This window comes from Alligator sinensis, unplaced genomic scaffold, assembly GCF_000455745.1.
Source record: "Alligator sinensis unplaced genomic scaffold, ASM45574v1 scaffold308_2, whole genome shotgun sequence".
NCBI classification, from domain to species: domain Eukaryota; kingdom Metazoa; phylum Chordata; order Crocodylia; family Alligatoridae; genus Alligator; species Alligator sinensis.
The window spans coordinates 307449-330583 of record NW_005842082.1 but is presented as its reverse complement, the minus strand read 5'-3'; the positions used below and the strand labels follow the sequence as shown (position 1 = coordinate 330583).

At 39.1% G+C, this 23135-nt stretch overlaps 1 protein-coding gene across 1 annotated transcript in view; it reads left to right on the top strand.

The window, feature by feature from the left end:
• LOC102375289 (transient receptor potential cation channel subfamily M member 3) overlaps positions 1–23135 on the top strand; it is a 98575-nt gene that overhangs the window by 3463 nt on the left and 71977 nt on the right. The window contains exons 2-3 of the mRNA XM_006023820.2: positions 6606–6819; positions 14397–14521. Of these exons, the coding sequence (XP_006023882.2) occupies positions 6606–6819; positions 14397–14521 (339 nt within the window). The remainder of the gene's footprint in view (positions 1–6605; positions 6820–14396; positions 14522–23135) is intronic.

Sequence of the window (23135 nt, the reverse complement as noted above, 5' to 3'; positions counted from 1 at the left end):
TAGCTGGGATCATCTAGACCCAGCACTCTTTCCTGCTTATGCAGGGGGTCGGACTTGATGATCTATTGAGGTCCCTTCCGACCCTGACATCTATGAATCTATGAATCTATAAGGTGCAACATAGTACCGTGTAGACATGTCTAATCCATTTTCTGAATATACTCTGATTTCCAGCAGATCTAACCTGACACTGTATTTCCAATACCTGAGTTAGCCTGTTTGGAGTTAGTTCATAGGACTAACAAATGGCTGTATGCAACTGCTTACCTACCCCTCTCACTAAGCAACTCAATGCATTGAATACAATTCTCAAACATCAGGAACCTGGTCTTTAAAGGCAGGATGGTAATATCAATCTCTCAATGCTTTACAAACCCACTGAAAGATAACAAGACTTCTACTTTCTCTCACAAAAAGGAGCCCCCATTATGATCTTGAAAAACTCCTTCAGTGGTAGCCCCCACTTTTTCTGGGGTCATGCGAAAGAAAATCTTTGTCTCCTTGTACCTGCAAACATATTTTAAAAGGTCAGCCATTTGTTTTAGAGAACTGCTGTTATTCAAGGACATTTTTAGCATTTTAACATTTTTAGGACTTACTGGATTTGTGATGTACTCATGGGAGATTTCATTCCAATCAAAAATCTGCTCATTTACCCACTCTCTTCTGCAATGTAATTCCTTCTTTTTTGGGGTTCTTGTGACAAGGTTTTTAGCATACTTCACAGATTTGTTGGAATCTGACGTGGCCATAGCCATGAACGCTTCTGCTATAGTCTCAAACTTGCGACTTCTGGGCTGTCAACCATGCCTTGGAATGTAGTTACACATTCTTTCCTTGGCTAAACTGCTTCTGCCTTTACATTATATCCCTGATAGGTGGCAGCCTGGCAGGCTACATCACGAGTCACAAAGCTTTTCCCATGACCTCTAAATTGCTGACAGAATTGTAGCTTTAGTTATCACTACATGATTATTCCTTGCATGTGCTGAGTTTTTAATTCTAAGACTTTGAACTGAGAATCTACTCCCTGTAGGTTAGCTGCAAGAGAGACATGGTCACTGCTTATATTTCCTCAGATGTGACAAGTACTTTCTCTTTTCTGCAACTTTTACCAAATTCTTTATATAGCTTTTAAATTGTACACTATAATACTCCAAAGGCCTCTGGATTACTAATATAACTGGATATTATTATACTGCCCAAACCAAAATGAGCAAGAAGTCTTAATAAATACAGCATTGTGTTTCTCATCATTAATATTTGTTTGCCCAAACAAAACCACTATCTTGAGTTTCCTCTCTCCTGTTTAGCACATGAGTGAATCTTGACACCTTTTCCTTAATGGATACAGCTGAATCCCGTACAGATTTTTAATGAATTCTGCTTTACTGAAAATAAATTGTTTGGATCATGGTTATTCAAGGTTGGATGGTTGATGGCTGTTTGAAAGGCTCACAGTGATTAAATTCATTCATTCTATTTTAATAACTTCCTGCTAATCCAGTGCATTTCAATGATACATTTAATATGCTCAATGAAAAGTTAACACGTTTGTAAGTGCAGAAGACAAAACGGATTACCATGGCACAGCCTTAGTAATCTTTTGTTCTTTCGCATTCTGTTGTATCACTGTAGCGATGCAGCAGGTAAACAGAGTTGGCAAGTAAAGCATCTCATATTTGGCAAATTTGGTTATACTTCATTAAAAACATCAGTCAGATGTAAAGGCATGTTTTAGATTTTAAAACTTCAAATTTGACAAAACATCTCTGAAAAGTGATCAGTGCAATGAGAGGTACAAGGGGAAAATCTTTTAGATGAAACAAGTAGGCAATGGGTTCTAGGACTGGTACAGCTAATTGTAGAATTAAAAATAAAACAACTTGTGGAAATGAAATTCACGAAGACCTTCAGTCCAAAAGATATTGAAATACATGGGAGTGTCCCATTGTCTTATATGGGTTTGGATTAGGACCTAATATGTTAAAATGAATATTAACTAATAGAATCTAATCTTGCTTTTGTGGATTTAATGAGATTTTTCTCTTCAACTTCAACACTACTCTGAGCCAGATGAGGCTTTTTGCTGTGAGGAGCACAGTTCTGAAGATTGAGACCCAATGTGGTTTGAAAAAACAACAAATTTTCAATTCTTTTTTGACATAGGAGAAGGGTCATGATATCCTCCAGTTGTCAGTAATGAGAAAATGAAGGAATAAATCTCAAACAGCTTTGCAAATTGCAAAATATTATGCAGCACACTAATCTGGGGAGTTTTAAGATGTAAGACTTAAGAGTCAAGTCTGTCAGCTGCAGAATAGGTCTGTATGGTGAGTTTGTAAATGCTGTTATTCACTGAGAATCTCCCTCAAATTATTAGTGCCCTCAGCAATCAGTTAGCCACAGTGCTAACTGCATTTCATTATCTGTACTGCAATAGAGCCATTTTATTTGGAGAACATGATAGCTCAAGCTATGGTATACTTTATCTTTGGGTAATTCAATTCTAGCTCAGATTGGGCTTTTTGTAAGCAACTGACTTTATTGGGCAGTGAGAAATAAATTTGTGTCTTAAACTACTTGCCTGATAAGAGATGGAACCAGCATAATCACAACAAGCTTTAAGTAACAAGTTTGTTGACAGTCTCAGTAGCCCGGACAGGGATTAAATGGGCATAAAGAGTCCTTTGAACTAGGCTGTAGCTCCAGCGAAATAGGTCAGTGATGAAGCAAAACACATTAGCAGGTTGCTGTGGTAGATTTGATATTTCTTCTTCAAAGTTTTCTTGATTCACAGAGGATGCAACCTTCGGTGCTGTCAGTCTGGTTCCATTCATAAGCACTGAATTTTCCTCTGTTAAAAATAATCACTTATGGAGTTGACAGGCAGGAATCAGTTTAAGAGATTCAGGAGCAGAGCAGTGGTCAGCTCAGGTTCATATGTAAATGTGAAATTCTTTTTCAGCAAGCCATAGTGAAGGAAGCCAAGAATGGCAACTGTACTCAGTGAGATTTTTAAACAGAAAAAGGAAAAGGCCTAATGTTCCACTGCAAAATTGAAAGAAATGAATTTTTAATATGTGCAAAAATGGTTTTTAAAGCATTTATTCATAATTTAGTGGATGCTTTAGAAATGATGACAAAAGGATTTTCTCAGATACACCAAATTATATCTGAAGTGATGACAAAAGAATTATTCCAGGGACACTAAACTGAAAATGTGCTCTATAAGAGGTAAAATTAATTGGATAATCACAAAAATTGAAGGCTTCCCAGTTCCCATATGCAGTAGAGAAAACAACATTTTAGCCCTTTGGGCCTTTCTCAGAAAAAAGCTTCTAAATAGTAAAGCTCATCCATGAGTATTTAAATTCCCTGTAGCATAGTTGAGAAGAATCATACACATGTTGTTTACTCGCATTTCTTCTGATAAAGTTAACTGCATTTTTTTTTCCAGGAGAATAGTCATTTTCACCCACAGTATGAGAACATGCCATCAGTTGAAATTAATGATAACAAAATTTAGACAAAAGGAAATATTTCTTCAAACTCTTGCAATTACGGAATGGAAATTGTCATTCCTGGAAGTCCGAGAGCTTGATAGATAAGAAAATGATTGATATTTTTACCAACTAGTAGCTCTGCATGCTAATATAGGGAAAATAAAATCATATGTTCAGGGCACACATTAATTACTACATGGGTGTCATTGTTTACAAACAGAAGGCCCAGGAAGTCCCTTCCCAATCCTGTGTTTTTCTATTTACCCCCCTAGTATTAGTGATCCCTGGAGCATATGGTTACTGAAGTATGTCACACAATTATGATTTTAGTCTTTTGTAGCTCAAGACTGCCTTCTGGCATGGTCCAAGAAATAAATATCCATGTCTTCCCAGTACTCCCGTGTGTCATAACTTTGACATCCCTTGTTTCCTAATAAAGTTCATTCACTTCAACTTTATCACTGTGCTGAAGCACTTTGCAAATGTAAGAATTCCAGCCATTAAGGCTAGGAACAGACATCACACACAAACTGGTTTAAGTAACCAGAAACTGCTTTAAACCTGTAATAGAACAGATGTTCAGTGCATGTAAACCAGTTTGAAAATGGCTGAAACCAGTTTGAGATAAACCTGGTTGAGTATAGTAATCAGAATTAATTAATTTGGATCAAACTGGTTTATTCAATGTCTATTCCAGACCCCTTCCTGGTTTAAGTTAAATCAGAGTCCCCCAGCATCCCGGCACACTCTCTGGGCTGGGCAGGGCTCTCTGCTCCAGAGAGCTGGGCTGCCCCCACCCTCCCCCCTGCTTCCTGGCTGCAGCTCCAGCAGAGACTGCAAGCATCTGCCTGGCTTCCTCCTGCTCCTTCCCCCATACTCCCCACCACCACAACCACCACCACTCCCTGCTGAAGTAGGGATTCCCTCCAGACAGGGATTACCCCCTCCCATCTGCCTTACACAGACAGCTCTCAGCATTAACTAGCAGACCACATACTGGCTACGATCCATGCTGTGGCTGACGACACAAAGGCCGAGGGCACAGTGTCAGTTTAAGGCTTTTTGGAGTTAATCAACAGGTAGCTGGTAACATCACTCCTTTCCTTTCTTGGAAAAAGTTGTTTAAGAAGAGCTTGAACTAATGAGAGAAGCTTTCATTTTCTTAATGGTCTGATAAACACTGAGTTAGGGGTCTTAAACACTGTGTTATCAACTCCCTGCTGGGCTGCTGGGGGGTGAGGGGGAACCCCGCCCTAATCAGAGTGTCCTACTAGGCCCTGGCCATGCTCCGCCCCCCAGCTCAGCACTGGGGAGGGCTTCTCTAGTGCCCCCCGGCTTCTAGCCTGAGTCACTGCAGGCATGTGCCTGCATTTCTGGAATGAAAAGGGAATGTCTATCCACCTCCAAATTGGTTCAAGCTTGCTAACCTGCAAAGATTAAATCTGTTCAGACTCAGGCTTTTTGAATGTCTGTCCCTAGCCTAAAGGATATCCATAAAGTACATACATGCACTTAACAGTATATCATGTGCTTGCCCAATGCTCACTTTATGTGGCTCTCCCATCTCCAGTATATCTTGGGTATCAGCTACTGGAAGATTTATTATTTCTCTTGCACAAGTGTTAGGACTGGCTTTTCTTTATGTGCTTAAATCATATTTGCATGCCACAGCAGGTATTAGTCATTCATGCTCAGTTTGTTAAAAGTTTCTCATCCTGTGAGGGAAAAGAAAGAGCATCATATGACTTAAAGTATAGCAGATCAATCCAACAACAATAATAATGAACAGACATGGTAAACATTAACAATATGTTTCTGAAATATGTTTGGATATCATGTTCCCTGAGAGTTATGTCATGGGAGGGTGAGGAGAGGAACACAGAACTGTCCTGGGAGTAATTATGTATGCACTGGCTCAACCAAATGTTATGGGCCTTATACAGGAAATACTAGGTGAAATTTGGTGGTCTGTTTCATTGTAAAAGTTTAGTCTAATTGATCATAATGGCTCTTTCTGCTATTAAAGAGTCTGTGGAATAGATTTCCTTTCTTGTCAAGGTCTATATGGTTCCTTTCGTTTCAAGGTCTATATGCTCATACAATTGGAGCTCCAGACAGAACTCCTCCAGGCACAAGTTTTGTGTATGTTAACTTACACCACCAGAAATGGTGATGCAAGTATGGGAAAGGGACCTTCTGAAGGAAGGGGCACGTTAAGTAGAAGAAGCAGCATTGTGTGGCACGCTCAGCAGAGATTCTGAGTAGCACTGCTACCACTGGGCTGCCAGATGTGCAGGTTACATAACGTAAGGTGGTAGGGCTAGGGATGGGATATATAACAGCCCAGAATTTGAAGGACATAATTATCATTTCAGGGCATATTAGGTCCCTGGCCCCTTTACTGCAAGTCCTATGAATCTCCCACAGAGACTCTGTACAGATCAATAAATGAGTAATAATTTATCTTTTATTAAATCCACTCAAGTGAATATATCTGCTGTTGCATCAATTCCACTTGCAATTTTTGCCTGCCTCTAACGCCTCCCAAATATATATTTGTGTGTGTGTGTGTGTGTGTGTGTGTATAAAAGGTTGAATTCCATAGCTTTTTAGTGTTGGACATTGTAAACTTTAATGCTTCTGTAATATTGTATACATATTATTTATTTGTTTTGGAAAGTATAACTCGAATAGAGGAATGCCCTAGTTTTATAAATGCTGTAGATTTTTTTCCAATGCATTTGTTTGGAGTAAACTAAACCTAACTCTGATATGGATCCTCTTTGTGGCCCTAAGCAAATCTCTTAACCTCTGTGCTTCAATTTCCTCATGTGTAAATTATGCATAATATTTGCCTATTTACACCTGACAGGGGAGTTTGTGAAGCTGATTCTTTTAATTATTTCAAAAAGCTTTCAAGAGGGAGAAAAATGTTATCAAATTGCAAACTGTAGTTATGCTTTTCAAAAACATAAAAGGTATTTTTAGACATAATTTTTGTTTTAAAATTGTGAGTTTTTTAAAATAATGTCTTAATAAATGTCAGACAGGACTATTCATAACCAACCTTTTCCCTTGTCAATACTCTTAATTCTGCAGTATGTACGTGTGTCCTTTGACACAAAGCCTGATCTTCTTTTGCACCTCATGACCAAAGAGTGGCAGCTAGAGCTCCCCAAGCTTCTCATTTCTGTGCATGGAGGCCTTCAGAATTTTGAACTTCAGCCAAAACTCAAGCAAGTCTTTGGGAAAGGTCTAATTAAAGCTGCCATGACAACTGGAGCCTGGATATTCACTGGAGGAGTAAACACAGGTAACAGCTACATTAAAATAAGAGTACAGGAGCATCAAGTAGGCTTTCATCATTTTAACGTTATGATTTAGAATAGGTCCAATTAAGAGAAGCTAACCCATTTCATGTCATCTTTTTTTATTATGCATGAGCAAGAAAATGCCAGAATAATAATGTCTAGCAGCTATCTGAAAATAAAAGGTTTACTAAAGCATGACAGACAGATTGCAAAGTTGAAATATAAAGCCTGCTGTGAGGCAATCTAAAGTGTTTTGTCAGAGGGGACTTCAGCAGAATCAACATCAATGAGCCAGCGACCACTTATGGAAGAGAGCAATCTGTAGCCTGCAACCAGAAAGGAAGATGCTAAACCTAGAAATAAGAAGCCTTATAAAGGAAAATGGTTTTCAGCCAAGAAAAGAAAAAAGCAACTTTTATCTTTAATTTATAACAACACTCTATATGTGAAGAGAAAACTTTTCTGTTCTGTGTGCAGGAGGGAAGAAATGTGAATAAAAGTTATTTTTTTTCTTCTCTGCAGATAAGGTGCCTAAGCTATTTCATGATTTTTCTGAGAGATTTTTTTCTGTTGTCCTTGGAGCACAGAGATAATGTTTCTATCTGCATGCAAAGTTGAGCATAGCTATATTTTAAAGCCCTGATTTGGAAGTTATTTTCTACCAGTCCATACTTGTTTTACTGTGATGCACAGAGATTGTCAAATATCTGAAAAATGGGAGGAAAAAAAGAGGAAAGGCAAAGAGTTTTACTTGTAGTGAATGATAAATATATAAAGTTTGAGCTGAAACATGTTTGTGTAAATTGCCCTGGCAAAGTCTCATTACCATAGTCAACGTAGTTATAGTGCAGTGCATCTGTATTACAGCAACGTGTAATCCTTTCAGTGTCTATGGATAATCTCGTGTTTATTTTATGGTATGGACAATACAGGTCTGATAAAAAGCTTAGTGAAGTAAATAGGGTTCTTTGCATTAATTTTAGTTGGTTTCAGATCAGCTTCTTTGTGTTTTGAAGTTCAGTGTTGAATTCAGTATGTCTGATGCTTTTACTATACATCAAATTAAAGCCAACCATATTTTTTGCCTACCGGATGAAAAGCTTATCTTTCACTCTCCTTTCTCACCGAGACATCAGAGAATAAACAGAAACTATTTATATATCTTATGCTTCAGTCGGAGAAAGAGGCAAACTAAACCATGTCCTGACCAAATGTATTGTGTTGCAATGATAATTTAATTAGAGCTCATAATATAGTAGGAGGAATGGCAAAGATGGCTGGAAAATCCAAATAAAATGCATCAGTCTCTGGACCTTATGCACATGCTGCCTTATGCTCACTTGCCAAGTAAGATAACAGATCAGACTGCAGAGAATTCATCAGAGGTGTAGCAAGCACTTTTTGCACCCTATGCAGTGGCAGTGGCTAAGATGGCAGCAGTGGTGGCTGCATTCTTGCATGCCCTCAGAAATGGCACCTGGAGCTGGTGTGCCTGTCACCCACACCTAGCTTTGCTGCTGGATTTTATTACAGGAGAATTGAGTGTGAAATTGTGTTTTGTAGAATGAGCTTGAGGAGCTGAGTTCCTGTGTCTTTTATACCAGTTTCCAAAGTGTTGTGATTATAGTTGACAAAAAGGAAAGACAACTGAATTCCATGTGAAGAGAGAGATGTGTTTCTGTACCAAAATTTTTCCACAGTCCTGACAACATAGTTAGAATTAGGACTGTTGTGTGTTATCTTAAAAGAAATCCTTTATAAGCAACTACTTCTGGTAAATTAAATATATAATGTGGATAAAGCAGATGACAATTCTAAGTCAGATTTTCAAACCACATAGGTTCACAATTGTGAACTTAATCTCTGTATGCAGTTACTACAGTTTTGTTCACAAATCAAAAAAGTCTGCACACACGGATAATCCTGCCCATTTGCACTTGCAGTTATAACATTTCTTTTCACAGCCATGATAATTGCATGTGAATTGTGTGCGCAAGGCACTTCATATATGTAACTGGGTACCTAACTCATTTGTATAAATCTCATCCATAACTTCTTTTTCTTTTTTGGGTTGGGGGTAGGAGTTTTTATATGTTCATTTTGAATAAAACTTATTTTAACAATTTCTTTTATCACTCTTAACAAGCTTTGTTTAGATCAGAGGTATAACTGTTGGCACTGGCTACTGCTATTCACAGTGGGTGTGTCTACTTGAGACACTACTGTGCAGTAGCTGTGTGGATACCTTTAAGAGTGTTATGTATAAGTTGTTACATCAGCCTGGGAATTGCAGGAGGGAACAGCAGATCAGTAGGCTAAGAAGGCTTTCTGAATAAATGAGCGTTATCATTGTTTAAGTTTAGCTCCTTGTTCTTTTGAGAATAATATATGCTACCAGTAGTGGGGTGCAAAGAAAGACAAAAATGGAGCATCTCAGAATTCCCAAGGAGTTAAAGCTGTCCAGCAATGCAGCAGAAAACTGGAAGAAATTTAGGTAGAACATCACCATATTTATGACAGTCCATGGAGCTACAGAGAATGAAGATTCCATTCAAGGTAGATATTTTTTTTTAAATATAGCAGATCCAGAAGCTGTCTCTTTATAATAGCCTACAACTTTCAGAAGCAGAACAGAAAAGCTATGGCACAATAATAAAAACATTTGAGGAATATTGTATACCCCAACAAAATTAAACCTTTGAACAGTATAATTTCCACATGAGACAGCAGAAAGAATGAGAGACAGTAGAGGAGTTTGTCAAAGACCTCAGACCACTGAGCCACACATGCAACTTCGGAGACCTAAAAGAGTCCATGGTCAGAGACCAAATAGTATTAAGTATAAGGGATATAAGCCTCAGGAAAAGACTGCTAGAGGATCCTGAGCTTAATTTGGAAAAGGCAGTTAGAATGTACCACGTGGCTGAGATAACAAATGCCAGGCTGCAGAAACTGGAGGAAAAGGCAGAACAAGCTGAACTAGACAGGACTGCAAGACTGCAAAGACCTAAGGCAATATACAAACAGTACAGAAAGGAGTACCTCACTATGAAGCAGGCAAGCAGAATCCTTGCAGAAGAATCAAGCAGAAGAGAATTGCTTGAAGAAACAGTGGTCAGCTGCAGATTCTGTGGGGATTACCACAAACCCATGCAATGCCCTGCATTTGGTAAGCACTGCAACAAGTGCAGAAGATTCAATCATTTTGCAAGAGTTTGCAGAAAGGAACAGGATGCCCCACACAAGAAACAGCAGGTGCATGCTCTATGCAATGAGGAAAAGGAAGAATTCCTCATTGGTACAATGCAAGAAGAAGTTCATTGTTCTGAGGATTAGAGAATCAACCTGGACACTGATGGACTAATGGTAACTTTTAGATTAGATACAGGGGCACAGGTCAATGTAATACCAGAATACATTATTCAAAAAAATGAAAACTAAACTTGTGTACTATGAGAATAAGGAAGTGAAACTTAGAGCATACCATGGGAACATTGTTGCAAACAGGGGTGTTTGTGCACTGCATGTTAGACACAAGGGTAATATAGTAAAAATTCAGTTTGTAGCAGTCCCAAGAAATCTAACGCCAATTATTGGTTTGCGAATATGTAAAACTCTAGGTTTGTTTAAGAGAATGGATTCCATTAAAGGACTAGAAAGCAAGAACATAAAAGAAGAGTTTTATGATGTGTTTCAAGGCATAGGGAAACTCAACTGAGTACAAAATAGAATTAAGAGAACCAAATATTCCCACCATACATGCTCCAAGAAAGGTTCCCGTTGTACTAAGGGAGAAACTGAAAAAGGAATTAGATAGATTCATTAACATGGACATAATAGAAAAAGTAGAGCAACCAACTGCTTGGGTTCATTCACTGGTCATAATAGAAAAAAAGATAGATCCTTCAGATTGTGTCTGTATCCTAAGCAAAAGAACAGATACACCAAAATGGGAGCATTTTCCCATTCCGACTAGGGAAGAGGCTTTTGACAATGTGGCAGAAGCTAAATATTTTTTCCACTTTGGCTGCCTCTTCCGGGTTTTGTCAAGTTCCCCAAAAAAACAATAGTACTAGAATATGTACCTTCAATATGCCCTTTGGAAGGTATTGCTTTCATAGGCTTCCTTTTGGACTGTGTTCTGCATCTGAAGTGTTTCACAGAAAGGTGCAACACATTTTTGAAGGTCTTGATGGAATTGTTTAATATTAATTATGTAGTAGTTTGGGGAAATACTGTGGCTTAACTTGAGGCTATGAAAGGTATTAGAAAGAGCTCATAGAGCAGGTTTGAAACTGAACAAACACAAATGCAAATTCAGGGTCAAAGAAATAACATATCTGAGAGAAAAGCTCTCTGAGAAGGGGTGCAAATCAATCCTGCAAGGGTTGAAGCCATTACAAACATGCCCCCCCACTCCTAAGGAAGGAGTGCAAAGATTACTGGGGATGATCAATTTTATAGGAAAACAGCTATCTAACTTAGCAGAGGAGACCAAACACCTTAGATCACTCCTACAGAAGAATGCTCAGTGGATATGGGAGCATGAACACAAAACTGAATTAAAAAACTTGAAGGAAAAAATAATGAAAGCTCTGGCACTAAAATACTATGACCCTAAAAGACCCATTACATTGTCAGCAGATGCTTTTAAAGAAGGCATTGGAGCAGTGTTACTTGAAAAACATGGGGATAGCTAGAAACCAGTATCATGTGCATCTAGGGCACTCTCCAAGTCAGAGTGTCTATATGCACAAATTGAGAGAGAAAGTTTAGCTCTAGAATATGGCTCTAAGAAATTTCACATATTCATCCATGGGGAACCTGTGATAGCTGCAACTGATCATAAAACTTTTGGTAACTATTGCAAAGAAAGAGTTATTAGATATGCCACCCAGGTTACAGAGACTTTTATTTCAACTGTAAATGTATGATCTAGACATACAGTACACGCCAGGAAAACATCTCCCTATTGCGGGTATGTTGTCCAGAGCATATGACATAATGGAAAATGCCAGAATTCCAGACTCAGACATAGTACAGGTTAATCTAATTAAAAGAGTGATTCCTGTCACAGATACAATGTGAGTGCTAATTGCAGAAGCTACTGCTCAGGATACCACAACGAAAAAGTGATAACAGTCATTTGTGCTGGTTGGCCTGGAAAACATATAGCTAGCCCCTATTCTCAGTTTAGGGAAGAGCTGTTAGTAGTGGATGGCATTTTCTTCAAAGGCTTATGACTTTTTCCAGCAGTGCCAAAGAAAGGCATTTTATACAGAATACTTGGGCATCCAGGCATTGAAAAATGCAAAAAGAGAGCAAGGAGTGCTTTATATTGGACCAACATAAATAATGACATAAAAGATGTTGTAAAGGCTTGTACAGCATGCCTAAAGTACAGATCAGCACAAAGAAAAGGTCCCATGATGGTCATGGAGGATCCCATAGTTCCATGGTATCAAGCGGACTTTAACTTATTCATGCATGCAGGAAAAAATTATGTATTAGTGCTAGATAATTATTCTCACTATCCTGAAATGGCACTGCTCAAAAGTACAACAGCAAAGCATGTCATAACTCATATCAAATCAATTTTTGCTAGACATGGGATTCCACAAATTGTGAGAACAGACAATGGACCACAATTCAGTTCAACTGTCTTGATTTTAAAGAGTTTGCAAACAAATATGGAGTCTGTCACAACACTTCAAGTCCTAAATTCCCACAATCCAATGATCTGGTGGAAAAATAGAGTACAAATAATGAAGAAATTGTTGAAAAAAGCTACAGATTCACACACTGATGTTTACCTGTCACTCTTAAATTACAGGGCTACACCCACGAAACATGGATTGTCCCCAGCAGAAATGCTATTTAACAGGAAACTCAAAACCAGGCTTCAAAATCTTGTGGATGGGGCTCATCAGAATGAAAAACAAAATATGAAAACATTTTAAAAAATTGACAAACTCAAACAAAAATGGTACTATGACAGGGGTTCCAGGAAGTTACCACAACTGCACAACAAAGATATGGTGCTTATTTCAGATGGATGAATATGGAAACAAAAAAATCCTAGTTTCCCATCAAGTAGCTCCCAGATCCTATCAAGTAGTCAGTCACACTGGAAGGACAGGTATTAAGAAGAAACAGATAACACTTGCAGCTCATAAAGGGAAGAAAAGAAGCAACAGCACAAGATTCACCAAAGGAAACAGAGCTAACAACAAAGCAACAAGAAACAACAGAGGAGATTGAAAATGACACAGAAGTAGAGACATCTGAACAAGGAAATGGAACATGAACTGAACCAACAAGGACTGAGAATTCACAGAACCTGAGAAGATCACTTAGAGCTAAAAAGCCAACACAATGACTAATAGAGACCTGTTAAAATGTGGTTTAACAATGGATTGAACTAATATTCCAGTGTTAGTATTACATGGGGATATGTTACATGTAAAGGGGGAAGATGTGCGGATACCTTTAACAGTGTTATGTATGAGTTGTTACATTGGCCTGGGGATTGTAGGAGGGAATAGCAGATCAGTAAACTAAGAAGGCTCTCTGAATAAACAAGCTTTATCATTCTATAAATTTAACTCCTTGGTCTTTTGAGGATAACACAGTAGCAACAAGCTACTGAGCACTAGCTCATTGCTTTTGTGCAATAGTGTTGCCGGGCACTAACAATGTGGCGATGCTACTGCACAGTAGTAATGACCTACTGTGCAGTAGCTTATTGCTACTGTGTAGTAGTGTTGGAAAAAAAAGTGCGGCAATGGTACTACACAGGAAGTCCGGTTTCTGCACAGTCATTTAGTACTTGCTGATGCGTAGTACTAAATTTTGTCGTTACTGCACAAGTACTAAATGACTATGCAGTAACAATTGTACAGTCTGCAGTAACAACTGTGCAGTAACAACTGCACAGTCCCCCACTCATGTAGATGTGGCCAGTATAGCCTAACTGTGGTACATAGTCCATTCTACATAACATGATCGCCAGTTAAGTGTTTGCGGTTAGAGCTGGTGGTGTATGAAGAAAAGCTGTGATGTTACACCTAGCATGTTAAAGTGCAGGGTGGCACACATGGTGTATGCCTGACTACTCCCATGAGAGTTTAACGTCTTCCTATAAACGAAATTACTTTGAAAGTTTGCAAAGAACTTTTTTTCCAACTATTTAGTTGGTCTAATAAAATATATCACATCTACCCAAAGAACTTTGCCAGGACATGGACAGAATATAGTTAGATATGAGCGAGGACAAAAGTTGTTTGCCAATATAATTTTCCTTCTTAGAACTATGTGATTTTATTCAGTAAGAATGTGGGTAAAATGCACTGAATTACCAAAGTACTGAAAGTGTCTCTCTATTTTACTTTATTATGTCTGAAGTTAAGCAAAACACTTAAGGACCTGTTCAGCTTTAGGCATATGTTTCAGTGCTTTGTTGAACAGCAGTGGGATTGCTAGCATGCTTTTAACAGAGAGTTCAATACTCTCCTGATTCTAGTTCTTCATGACCAAAATACTTTTTTGACGTTTTATATTTATCCCTTTTTTTTTTCAGGCGTCATTCGGCACGTTGGAGATGCGTTAAAAGATCATGCCTCAAAATCTCGAGGGAAGATATGCACTATTGGTATAGCCCCCTGGGGTATTGTGGAAAACCAGGAAGACCTAATTGGCAAAGATGTAAGTTTCATGTGGTTCATATACAATATATAAAAGTATTCTGTATCATTTTTCTTTTTTTCTCAATATTTCTCAGGTGACATTTTTGGAGTGAGGCTGCCTTCCAGGGAGGCAGCACAGTAAGTTCTTCACAGTTCCACAATTTTTATGAGTATTTATCAGGATTAGAACAGAAGCAGTGTTCTAGAGATGCAGAAGATTTGGTATGGTTCAGGAAATAAGGCATTCCAATCTATTTCTAGCCGCTTCTGTATTTTCTTTTAATTTAAGAACATAAGATTTGTGATTACCGGGTCAGACCATAAGTTCATCTAGCCCAAGATCCTTGTGTCTCACAGTGACAAAAAGTGGATGCTAAAAAAGAGCGTGAACTAGGTTTTTTCCACTGTTCCTTTCTCACTTGCAGCCTCCAGCATTTAAAGTCTAGGAAGTTCTAATTCAGAGACTATATCCCTAACTCTTGAGTTCAATAGCTCCCAATGCCCCTTTCCTCCAAGAATTTGTCCAATCCCCTTTTGACTCTGGCTTTAAAAAATGCAAAGAAATTCTACCAAAAAGCTTACTTAATATCACATTAAAGTTTCATAGCAAATCACTAAAAAAATGAAAGTACGCTAACATTGCATGAACACTTTTAATTCTACCCTTTGCTGCAGAAGTATTATCACACACTGCTTAATTTCAGACTGTATGCTGTTTCTCAAGAAACACATTTCATAATATACAGTTCTTTTCTACAATATGGAAAGGTTCGTGTCTTGTAAATGCATCATGCAGAGAGCAGAGCTTCACTGAAATCATTCCTCAATCATCTTCTAAAGGGGCACATGTAACATTGACTGTGTACCTTCCTTCATACCATCTTTGTCTTATAGAGAAAAAATTCAAACTCCTCAAACTCAAGAGATAATAGAAAATAATAAACATTTTCCTTTTTTAAATATTCCTAAACACTTTTGTTTCTCTTTCATTCTTTGAGTGTTTTGCATAGGACTTCAGGATATACATTCTTAGTAGATACTAAAGAAATTAGTCTGTATCTTGCTGGAATTGGTTTCTGCAGTAGTGTGGGTCAAATTACACAGTACAGTTTTCTTGTCTAAATTATTCTAAATCTGTATTCTCAAAATGCTTGTGCAGTATAGGGTAGAAAAGGGAGTTCAGTTATCAATTATGTTGAAAGGGGTAACAATAAGAGTAAAAGAAACTGCACCCAGTCAAAACTTACAGCTATTTGCTAACAAAATATAAGTGCCAGGGGGAAACCGGGTCCATTTGCAATTTTTTTTTACTGTTTCCAGCTACCAGTCCTTACATAACACGGTACTAGGACATAATCCTACAGTATTGAGGGTGCTCAGAACCTACAAGGAATATTTCAAAGGAATAATTCAGGAGTCTATTATGGCCTTATCATGGATTCATCTTAAAAAGACAAACTAGAGGAATCTCACTGATCACAGAGAAAATATTCCTGATGCTATAAGTGCAGGGTGAGAGACAAGCTACTCAAGCAGACAGACTTTACTGAAGTTTCCCAAAGTGACTGGCAGAGTACTGGTGTCCCAGAAACATAAGGAAGCTGAAATGGAAGGGATGCAGTTTAACTAGAGAGTAATTTGTCTGGGAGCTATCCAGTGAGTCATCACACTTCCCTTAATCATTTCCACTGTTGAAAGAAGCACTGCCATCTGCCCCACCACTGCCATCTTACTGGTTACCAGATTCTTAATGGGACCCCACCAACTTGTGTGGGGATTAAAGGTCTGCAGAAGTCAAGTTGTCTCCTTTCCATAGCTACCAGTAGAGCCCGTCCCATTTCATAGCTTCCTTAAGGGATGCCTTCTAGGGCTATGTAAAATGGCTATCTTTCATTTCAGATTCAGCCATTTCAGAGGACAATGATTTGTTTTGCTGTTTCAGATCAGTGTTCCATTTCAATTCAGCCAAATCTGTTTCAGAGTTTCAATGCTGTTTTGGAGATTCAGATCGGCTGAGGAGAGGCGGGCACAGCTGGGTGGCTGCAGGTTCTCCCATGGCTCCTCCAGCTGTGTCTGCCTCTCCCCAGTGGGGAGAGCCAAAGGAGTAGCCCCCATGACTGCCCTGCCTGGCTCCATCCCCCCGCCTGGCCCCAGCTTTCTGGCACTTAAAAAAAAAATAAATAAATAAAAGTCCCATGCTGACTGGCTGCAGCAGCGGCAATCAAGGCCTCTGAGGGCTTGTGGCAGAGCCCCACCATGCAATGCAGGGCAGTGGAGGGCAGCAAGGATTGGTCTCCCCTCCTAGCACCCATGTGGCAGCTGTTGCGTTGCGTGGCTGCAGTGCAGCTCAGCAGGGCACTGCACACTGTCTGGGAGCTGGGGAAGCTCCAGCAGTCAGCTGGAACCCGGCAGTGCTCAGCCCCAGCTCCCAGCATGCAGCACCCTGCCAAGCCAAAATGAAATGGAAGGGTCCGAAACATCTCTGAAATGAAATGAAATGAAACGAAACCATCCAAAATGTTTTGGAAATGTTCCAGATGTCTCAGAGGCCCCCCAGGAATAGTCTAGCACAGCCCCACAGCCCTCCTTTTAAAATGCCAGGAGGCTGGGGCCGGGTGGGGGAGGGGGCCGGGTAGGGCAGCCATGGAGGCTTCTCCCATAGCTACTCTGGCTGTTCCTGCCTCTGCCCTGGCGGCAGGAGCCACAGAAGCCCCCATGGATATCCTGCCCAGCCCCAGCCTCCATCCAGGGGCTGTGCTGTACTATTCCCGGGGGGTGCCTCTGAAACATCCAAAACATTTCTGAAATGTTTCAAATGTTTTCATTTAATTTCAGAGATGTTTTGGAGCCTTCCGTTTAATTTCAGATTCAGTGTTTGAGGCACCAAAATGGGCCGAAAGACCTCCGAAATGAAACAGTTGCTGAAATTTCGCATAGTCCTAATGCCCACAGTCCAGGTTTAACAGAGAAGCAGGAGTTTAAGAATATTTCAAAGATGAAACATGTCAAAATGCTAGAGAATTTCATGCTAAATTAACTATTTTAAGCTGTTTGGCAAATTTAAGAAGATAATATTCAGTCTGAATGTCTGAGTGACAGATGAAGAATTTTTAAACATGTTTGGGTGAACTCGTCCATGGAGCTATATTGACATAAGTAATCAATGTAATGGATCTTGTAATTGATGACAAAATTTGGCCCTTCAGGTATATCTATTCAATGTCTTGGGGAAATTAATTGAAGGGAATAAAAATTGAGGAGGGAGAATGCCATCAGGAATAATATCTGCATACCTAAAACAAAGATGGAATGTTATGAGATTAACTGAGAAGGGAAAGTATAATAAATAATTGCAAGAGAAGAATAGATATCCAGGTCAGTGAGCATATAAAAGGAATCAAAATCAAGCAAGTTATAAATGAGCACAGTGTAAAGGAAAAATTCCTCAAATCAAGTCAACTAATAGCAAAGGGCATATTTAAGCTGCTACATCTATTATGGCTCTGTGCATGTGCACTGAGTCTAGTTCAATTATGATCAACACATCTAAAATGAAAAATTGTCCAAACCACATCTTCATTGTTTGGAGCAAAAGATACTATCAGCAGCACTGGAGACTGAAAACTTGCTTAGTCAGGTGATGTTTACCAGGGTTCTGTCCATCTCTCTGCCTCTCTCCTCCTTCCCCATATTGTATATGCTTTGCTCAGCAAGTGATTTTATTATGTTAGATTCCTGCCAGCACTTGATATTAAGCCACCAGAGGGGTTGTAAATCTGACATGGTAGATTTATACTGGGCTGTGTGAAATTTCAGCAGCTGTTTCATTTTGGAGGTCTTTCGGCCCATTTTGGTGCCTGAAACACCGAATCTGAAATGAAATGGAAGGCTCCAAAACATCTCCAAAATGAAACGAAACCATTTGAAACATTTCAGAAATGTTGAATGTTTCAGAGGCACCCCCTGGGAATAGTACGGCACAGCCCCTGGACGGGGGCTGGGGCTGGGCTATGGACTCGTACATGCAACTATTGGTTTTGAAATCACTAAATATATAGATCCTTGTACATTAATTTGTCCTTACTCATTTTGATGCTTTCAGAGTTAATGATGAGTGTGTGTGTGTGTGTGTGTGTGTGTGTGTGTGTGTGTGAGAAATGACCATTGAGAAATCAGTAATGCAAAATAGGCATCAATCTGTTCAGTTTATGATTTTGATCTTCAAGACGATCAAGGCTAGAAATATACATTATTGAAAATAAAACCTGAAATCCCTGAGCACCTTTCTGTGGCAAATTCTGTAGACATGATATCCACAAATCTATGTAGATAACAGTGGTCACCAGCGGGTCTATCTCAATCATGGTAGATCTGGAGTCAATCTGAGGGTGGAGTGGAGGGCCCCCAGCCCACCAGGACAGTCCATGAGGGAGGAAAGGGACAGGGGCCCGATTGAGGCCCCCATGGTAAGGGACAGAGTGCTGCAGAGGCAGGAGCAGGGGTAAGTTGAGTGGGGCCCCAGCCGGGTGGGTGGCGGGAGGATCAAGCCTGGAAAAGTCCCAGCAGTTGCAGGGCACAGCTACAAGACTCATTGTCTATAGGAGGTTGCTACTTGCTGGTGCAGAGGGAGTCCATGACAGCAATCCCAGGCTCCCCTTGTACTTGCGATAAGGTATAATAGGATCTGATGCTGGATCTCACAATCATGCCTCCTGCCATGCACATGGGGCATGGCAGGAGATGCAATTGGGTGGATCATGCATCGGACCCTATTACACCTTTACCTGGATGTCTAGATGGGGCCCTAAGGAAACCTGTACACATGCCCAACGTCTGCTCTGATGTATTCTAAATAGAGCACATTGGAGCAGATAATTAGTATGATCCAGCAGCCTCAGCATCACATGTATTCACAGCATCCATCCCTGTGCTTCAAAATGGCGGTTTAAAGCTTGCTGAACAAGTTAAAGCAACCCACCGCTATTTCAAAGTGCAGGATGCTGAATTCATAAGACACTGTGGGTGCTTTAATTAGAGTGGCTTCTGAGAGCTGCTCTAATTAAAGCCCCCCCTTCTCCCCACCCCAGAGTACGTGTAAAGTTGCCCTAAGATTCTTCACAGTGAAATCCGAACTTGGAGTTTGACACCTAGTCTCTGTACACAATGCATGGTCACTCACCAGGGCAATCCAAAAAAACCTCTAAGCCTATCTGTCCTATCTCTCTCTGGAACTTTAGGCACCTGAGTCTAGATTGCATGAAGGCACCTTCATCCACTCAGGATACAGAAACTGAAATCCTCTCCCCAAAACAGGTGCCTATGACTGCTCTTTGATAGAACTGATCAGGGTTCACTCTCTTCATGTAAAACATGGGATATAAGAATCCTATGTTCTGCTGCCATCCACTTACAGACTACCTTAGAGATTAAAGCTCTTGGTAAGTGGCAGATCTATATTATATGATCAGACAAAGTACAATTGCTGTTCTCTGGGAGCTCTCAGAAAAGGACCCCAAGTATGAGGCCCCATAAGGAAGCCTATGTGGGCACCACTCTCTCTCTCCTCTTGAACACGTTCCACTGTGCAGACAAGAGCCAAAAGATTCCATGCTTCTAGCATAGTGGTTAGACACCCAGTAGAGGTTGGGGTTGCTGAGCTTTTTGTTTATATGTTTGTTTGTTTGTATTGCAATTTTACTTTAGACATATACTCCTAAGTGCCCCCCAACTTTTTTTGTGTGTGTCCCTCAACAACTGAGACAGGCAAAGGATGTAATCTTATTCCTATTTTGCCAGTGCAAATAGTGAAAAGGTTCAAGTAACTTGTCCAGAGTCAGCATTGCACATATAAATTTTAAAGTCTTTGAAATAATAAAGGTCAGAGTACAAGTTGAACTCAAATCCTTTTTCACTAGATCACTGCAACATATGCCATTTACTTTAACATGGCTGCTGTGAAATACTGCTGGATGTAAGCACACCATTCTCCCTGTGTTTTATTGCTTTCCTTGGTTTCACTTGGTGCTTAACTGTAGCCACTTTGTGGCAGGCTGATTTTATTTCCTTTATTTAATTGATCTTTAATTTGAATTGAGTCAATATTCTGTGGTCAAAAAACGAGCTTATCAGAAAGTATGCAAAAAACAAAATACTTCTTTTAAGGTGGAGTATTACCCTGAAAAAAGAAGACAACTGTGATGGGCTCTATTATTTAGAATTAATACCAGAAAAGGCCTATGAAAACTGTGGCATAAACCTTTACTGAACTCTAAGCACTTTCTAGAACATCATATAAAGTAAAGAATATTGTCCAAAACAAAACAACAATGAAAGGTTCTTCACAACTAACTGTAAGACTTTTTGGGTGCCTACAGACATGCTCATTCACGTTCTAATTAGAATGCTCCAGTGCTGCCTCACCATCTCATGTATTAAGCCTCAACTAAACCTCATTGAATGAGCTTTAAAGTATCCCGCAGCCATTTTTTAATACACATAATGGTGAGCCGTTTTAATTAGAGCAGCTGTCTGGGAAACACTCTAATCTAAATACCTCCACACCACTGAGCACACACATAGGCATAGCCTTTCTTACTAAACTCTTGATAGTCAAGAACTAGCTGTTTTTTATTCGTTAGTATGATAAAAAGGGCAGGTGTTGCTTGCAAACATCTCTGTAATATTCACTCTGCATGGATCTCAGTAGAGGCAAGAGTCCAGTTGTCTCTTGTATTGTTCTCAACATTTTAAAAATACATTGGGAAAATTAATCCAAAAGCTCTACAGAATAATCACACTGTACCTCTGAGCTAAAATGTACTGTAGCATTCTGCTGTGATAATAAAGATGAGCCCAAAGTGGAACCTTTGATCCATATCTTGAACTTTGAGGGGTTATAATAAAAAGAAGTTGAACCCAACTCAGTCTTGATTTTGGTTTTATGAAGGTAAAACTTGGCTTTCTTAAGCCATGTCCAGAGGATAACCCTGAAAGGAGATTTGTCAAAGAATCTAGTTTCACACATTAGTTGTATCCAGGCACTTTCTGATGAATTTTGTTAACTATATATGAAGGTAATATCGTGCTGTCTGCAAAGATTGTATTGGTTGCACTGAGAGAAACTGGGGTCCTGAAGTACCCTGGGTCAATTCTAGTCAATATTCTCCTTAATGACATGGCTAATGGACTAGAGAACACACTTATACAATTTATGGATAACTCCACAGGGGGAAGGTGTGCAAGCATGTTGGAGGACAGGGCCAGAATTGAAAATTAACTTGACAAATTGGAGAGAAATTGGAAAGCAACTAGAGGAAATCCAAGAAGTACAATAGTAGAATATTACATTTAGGAAAGAGAAACCAGGTGAACAAATACAGAAATAAGGAGTAAATGGCTAGGCTGTAGAATATGATTTGGGGGCTCGAATGAATTGCAAACTAAATAAGACTTAATAATGTGACACTTGTAAAAAGTTATTTTTGAGATACATTAACAAGTGTCATATGTAAGACAAGGGAGATAATTATTTATATTCCGCTTGTCACTGGTAAAACCTTAGCTGGAGTACCATGTCACTTTTGGGTACTATGTTTTGAAAGATGTTGACAAATTACAGGAAGTCCAGACAGTTAAAATTGTTGAAGAGGTTTGGAAAATATGAACCTATGAGAGAAGGATGAACAATGTAGGTTTGTTTAACTTAGAAAAGAGAGAACTAAGAAGAACATGATGAGAGTGTTCCAGCAGGTTAGTCTAAACTGCATAGATTAAACCAATAAGCAAGTGAACAGACATTCACTTTTGATTCTAGAAATGTAGCCACGTGCCTGCAGTGACCCAGGCCACAAGCCGGGGGTTGGGGGTGCTAGAGCATGCCTTCCTGCTTGGCTGAAGAAAACAGTTTGAATCTGGAGGGGATATGGGGCAGAAGTTCAGTAAGCCAATTTAACCTAAATCAGTTAAGTATGATACTGTAGCCATCCAGGTTTATCTTACACCACTTTTGGCCATTTTGAAAATGGTTTATGTGCACTGAACTTCTGTTGTGTTACAAATTTGAACTGACTTCTGATGTCAGTTTATGTGTAATTTCTGTCCCTAAGCTTATAGACTAACTAAATAGTCTCTATATATAGTCAGTCATTGAATATATATTACAGCCCTCCTTACGTCTATACTCTGCTATACTTTGATACATTTAGGAGAATAACTGAATTGCCTATAATTTTTAATATGTTCATTTGTTTTTATGTGCATGTATTCATTTTTAAGGTAAAGAAGCTTTAACAGTTAGGAACAGCAAAAACAGTTTTACAATTAAAATGAAAAGAAAAGAAAAACAGTTGGCTTTTGTCTGTTCACAAGTTACAAGACCTTGTTTAAATTTTCTTCTTTCTGTCTGTATGGGTCTGTCTTTATCGAGACAGAGCATAATCATTTTAAGCTGAAAAATAAATAAGGGTTATAACATTGGGCATCTATGTTTTATGGTTTACTAATATAATATAAGATAATATAAAACAAATACCCACAAACTTTTTACTTATACATTAACAGTTGGGAAAATAATAAAATAAACATAATTGGTTACAATTACTGAGTTCTAGTTCAGTGTGCTGGATAAGATTTTC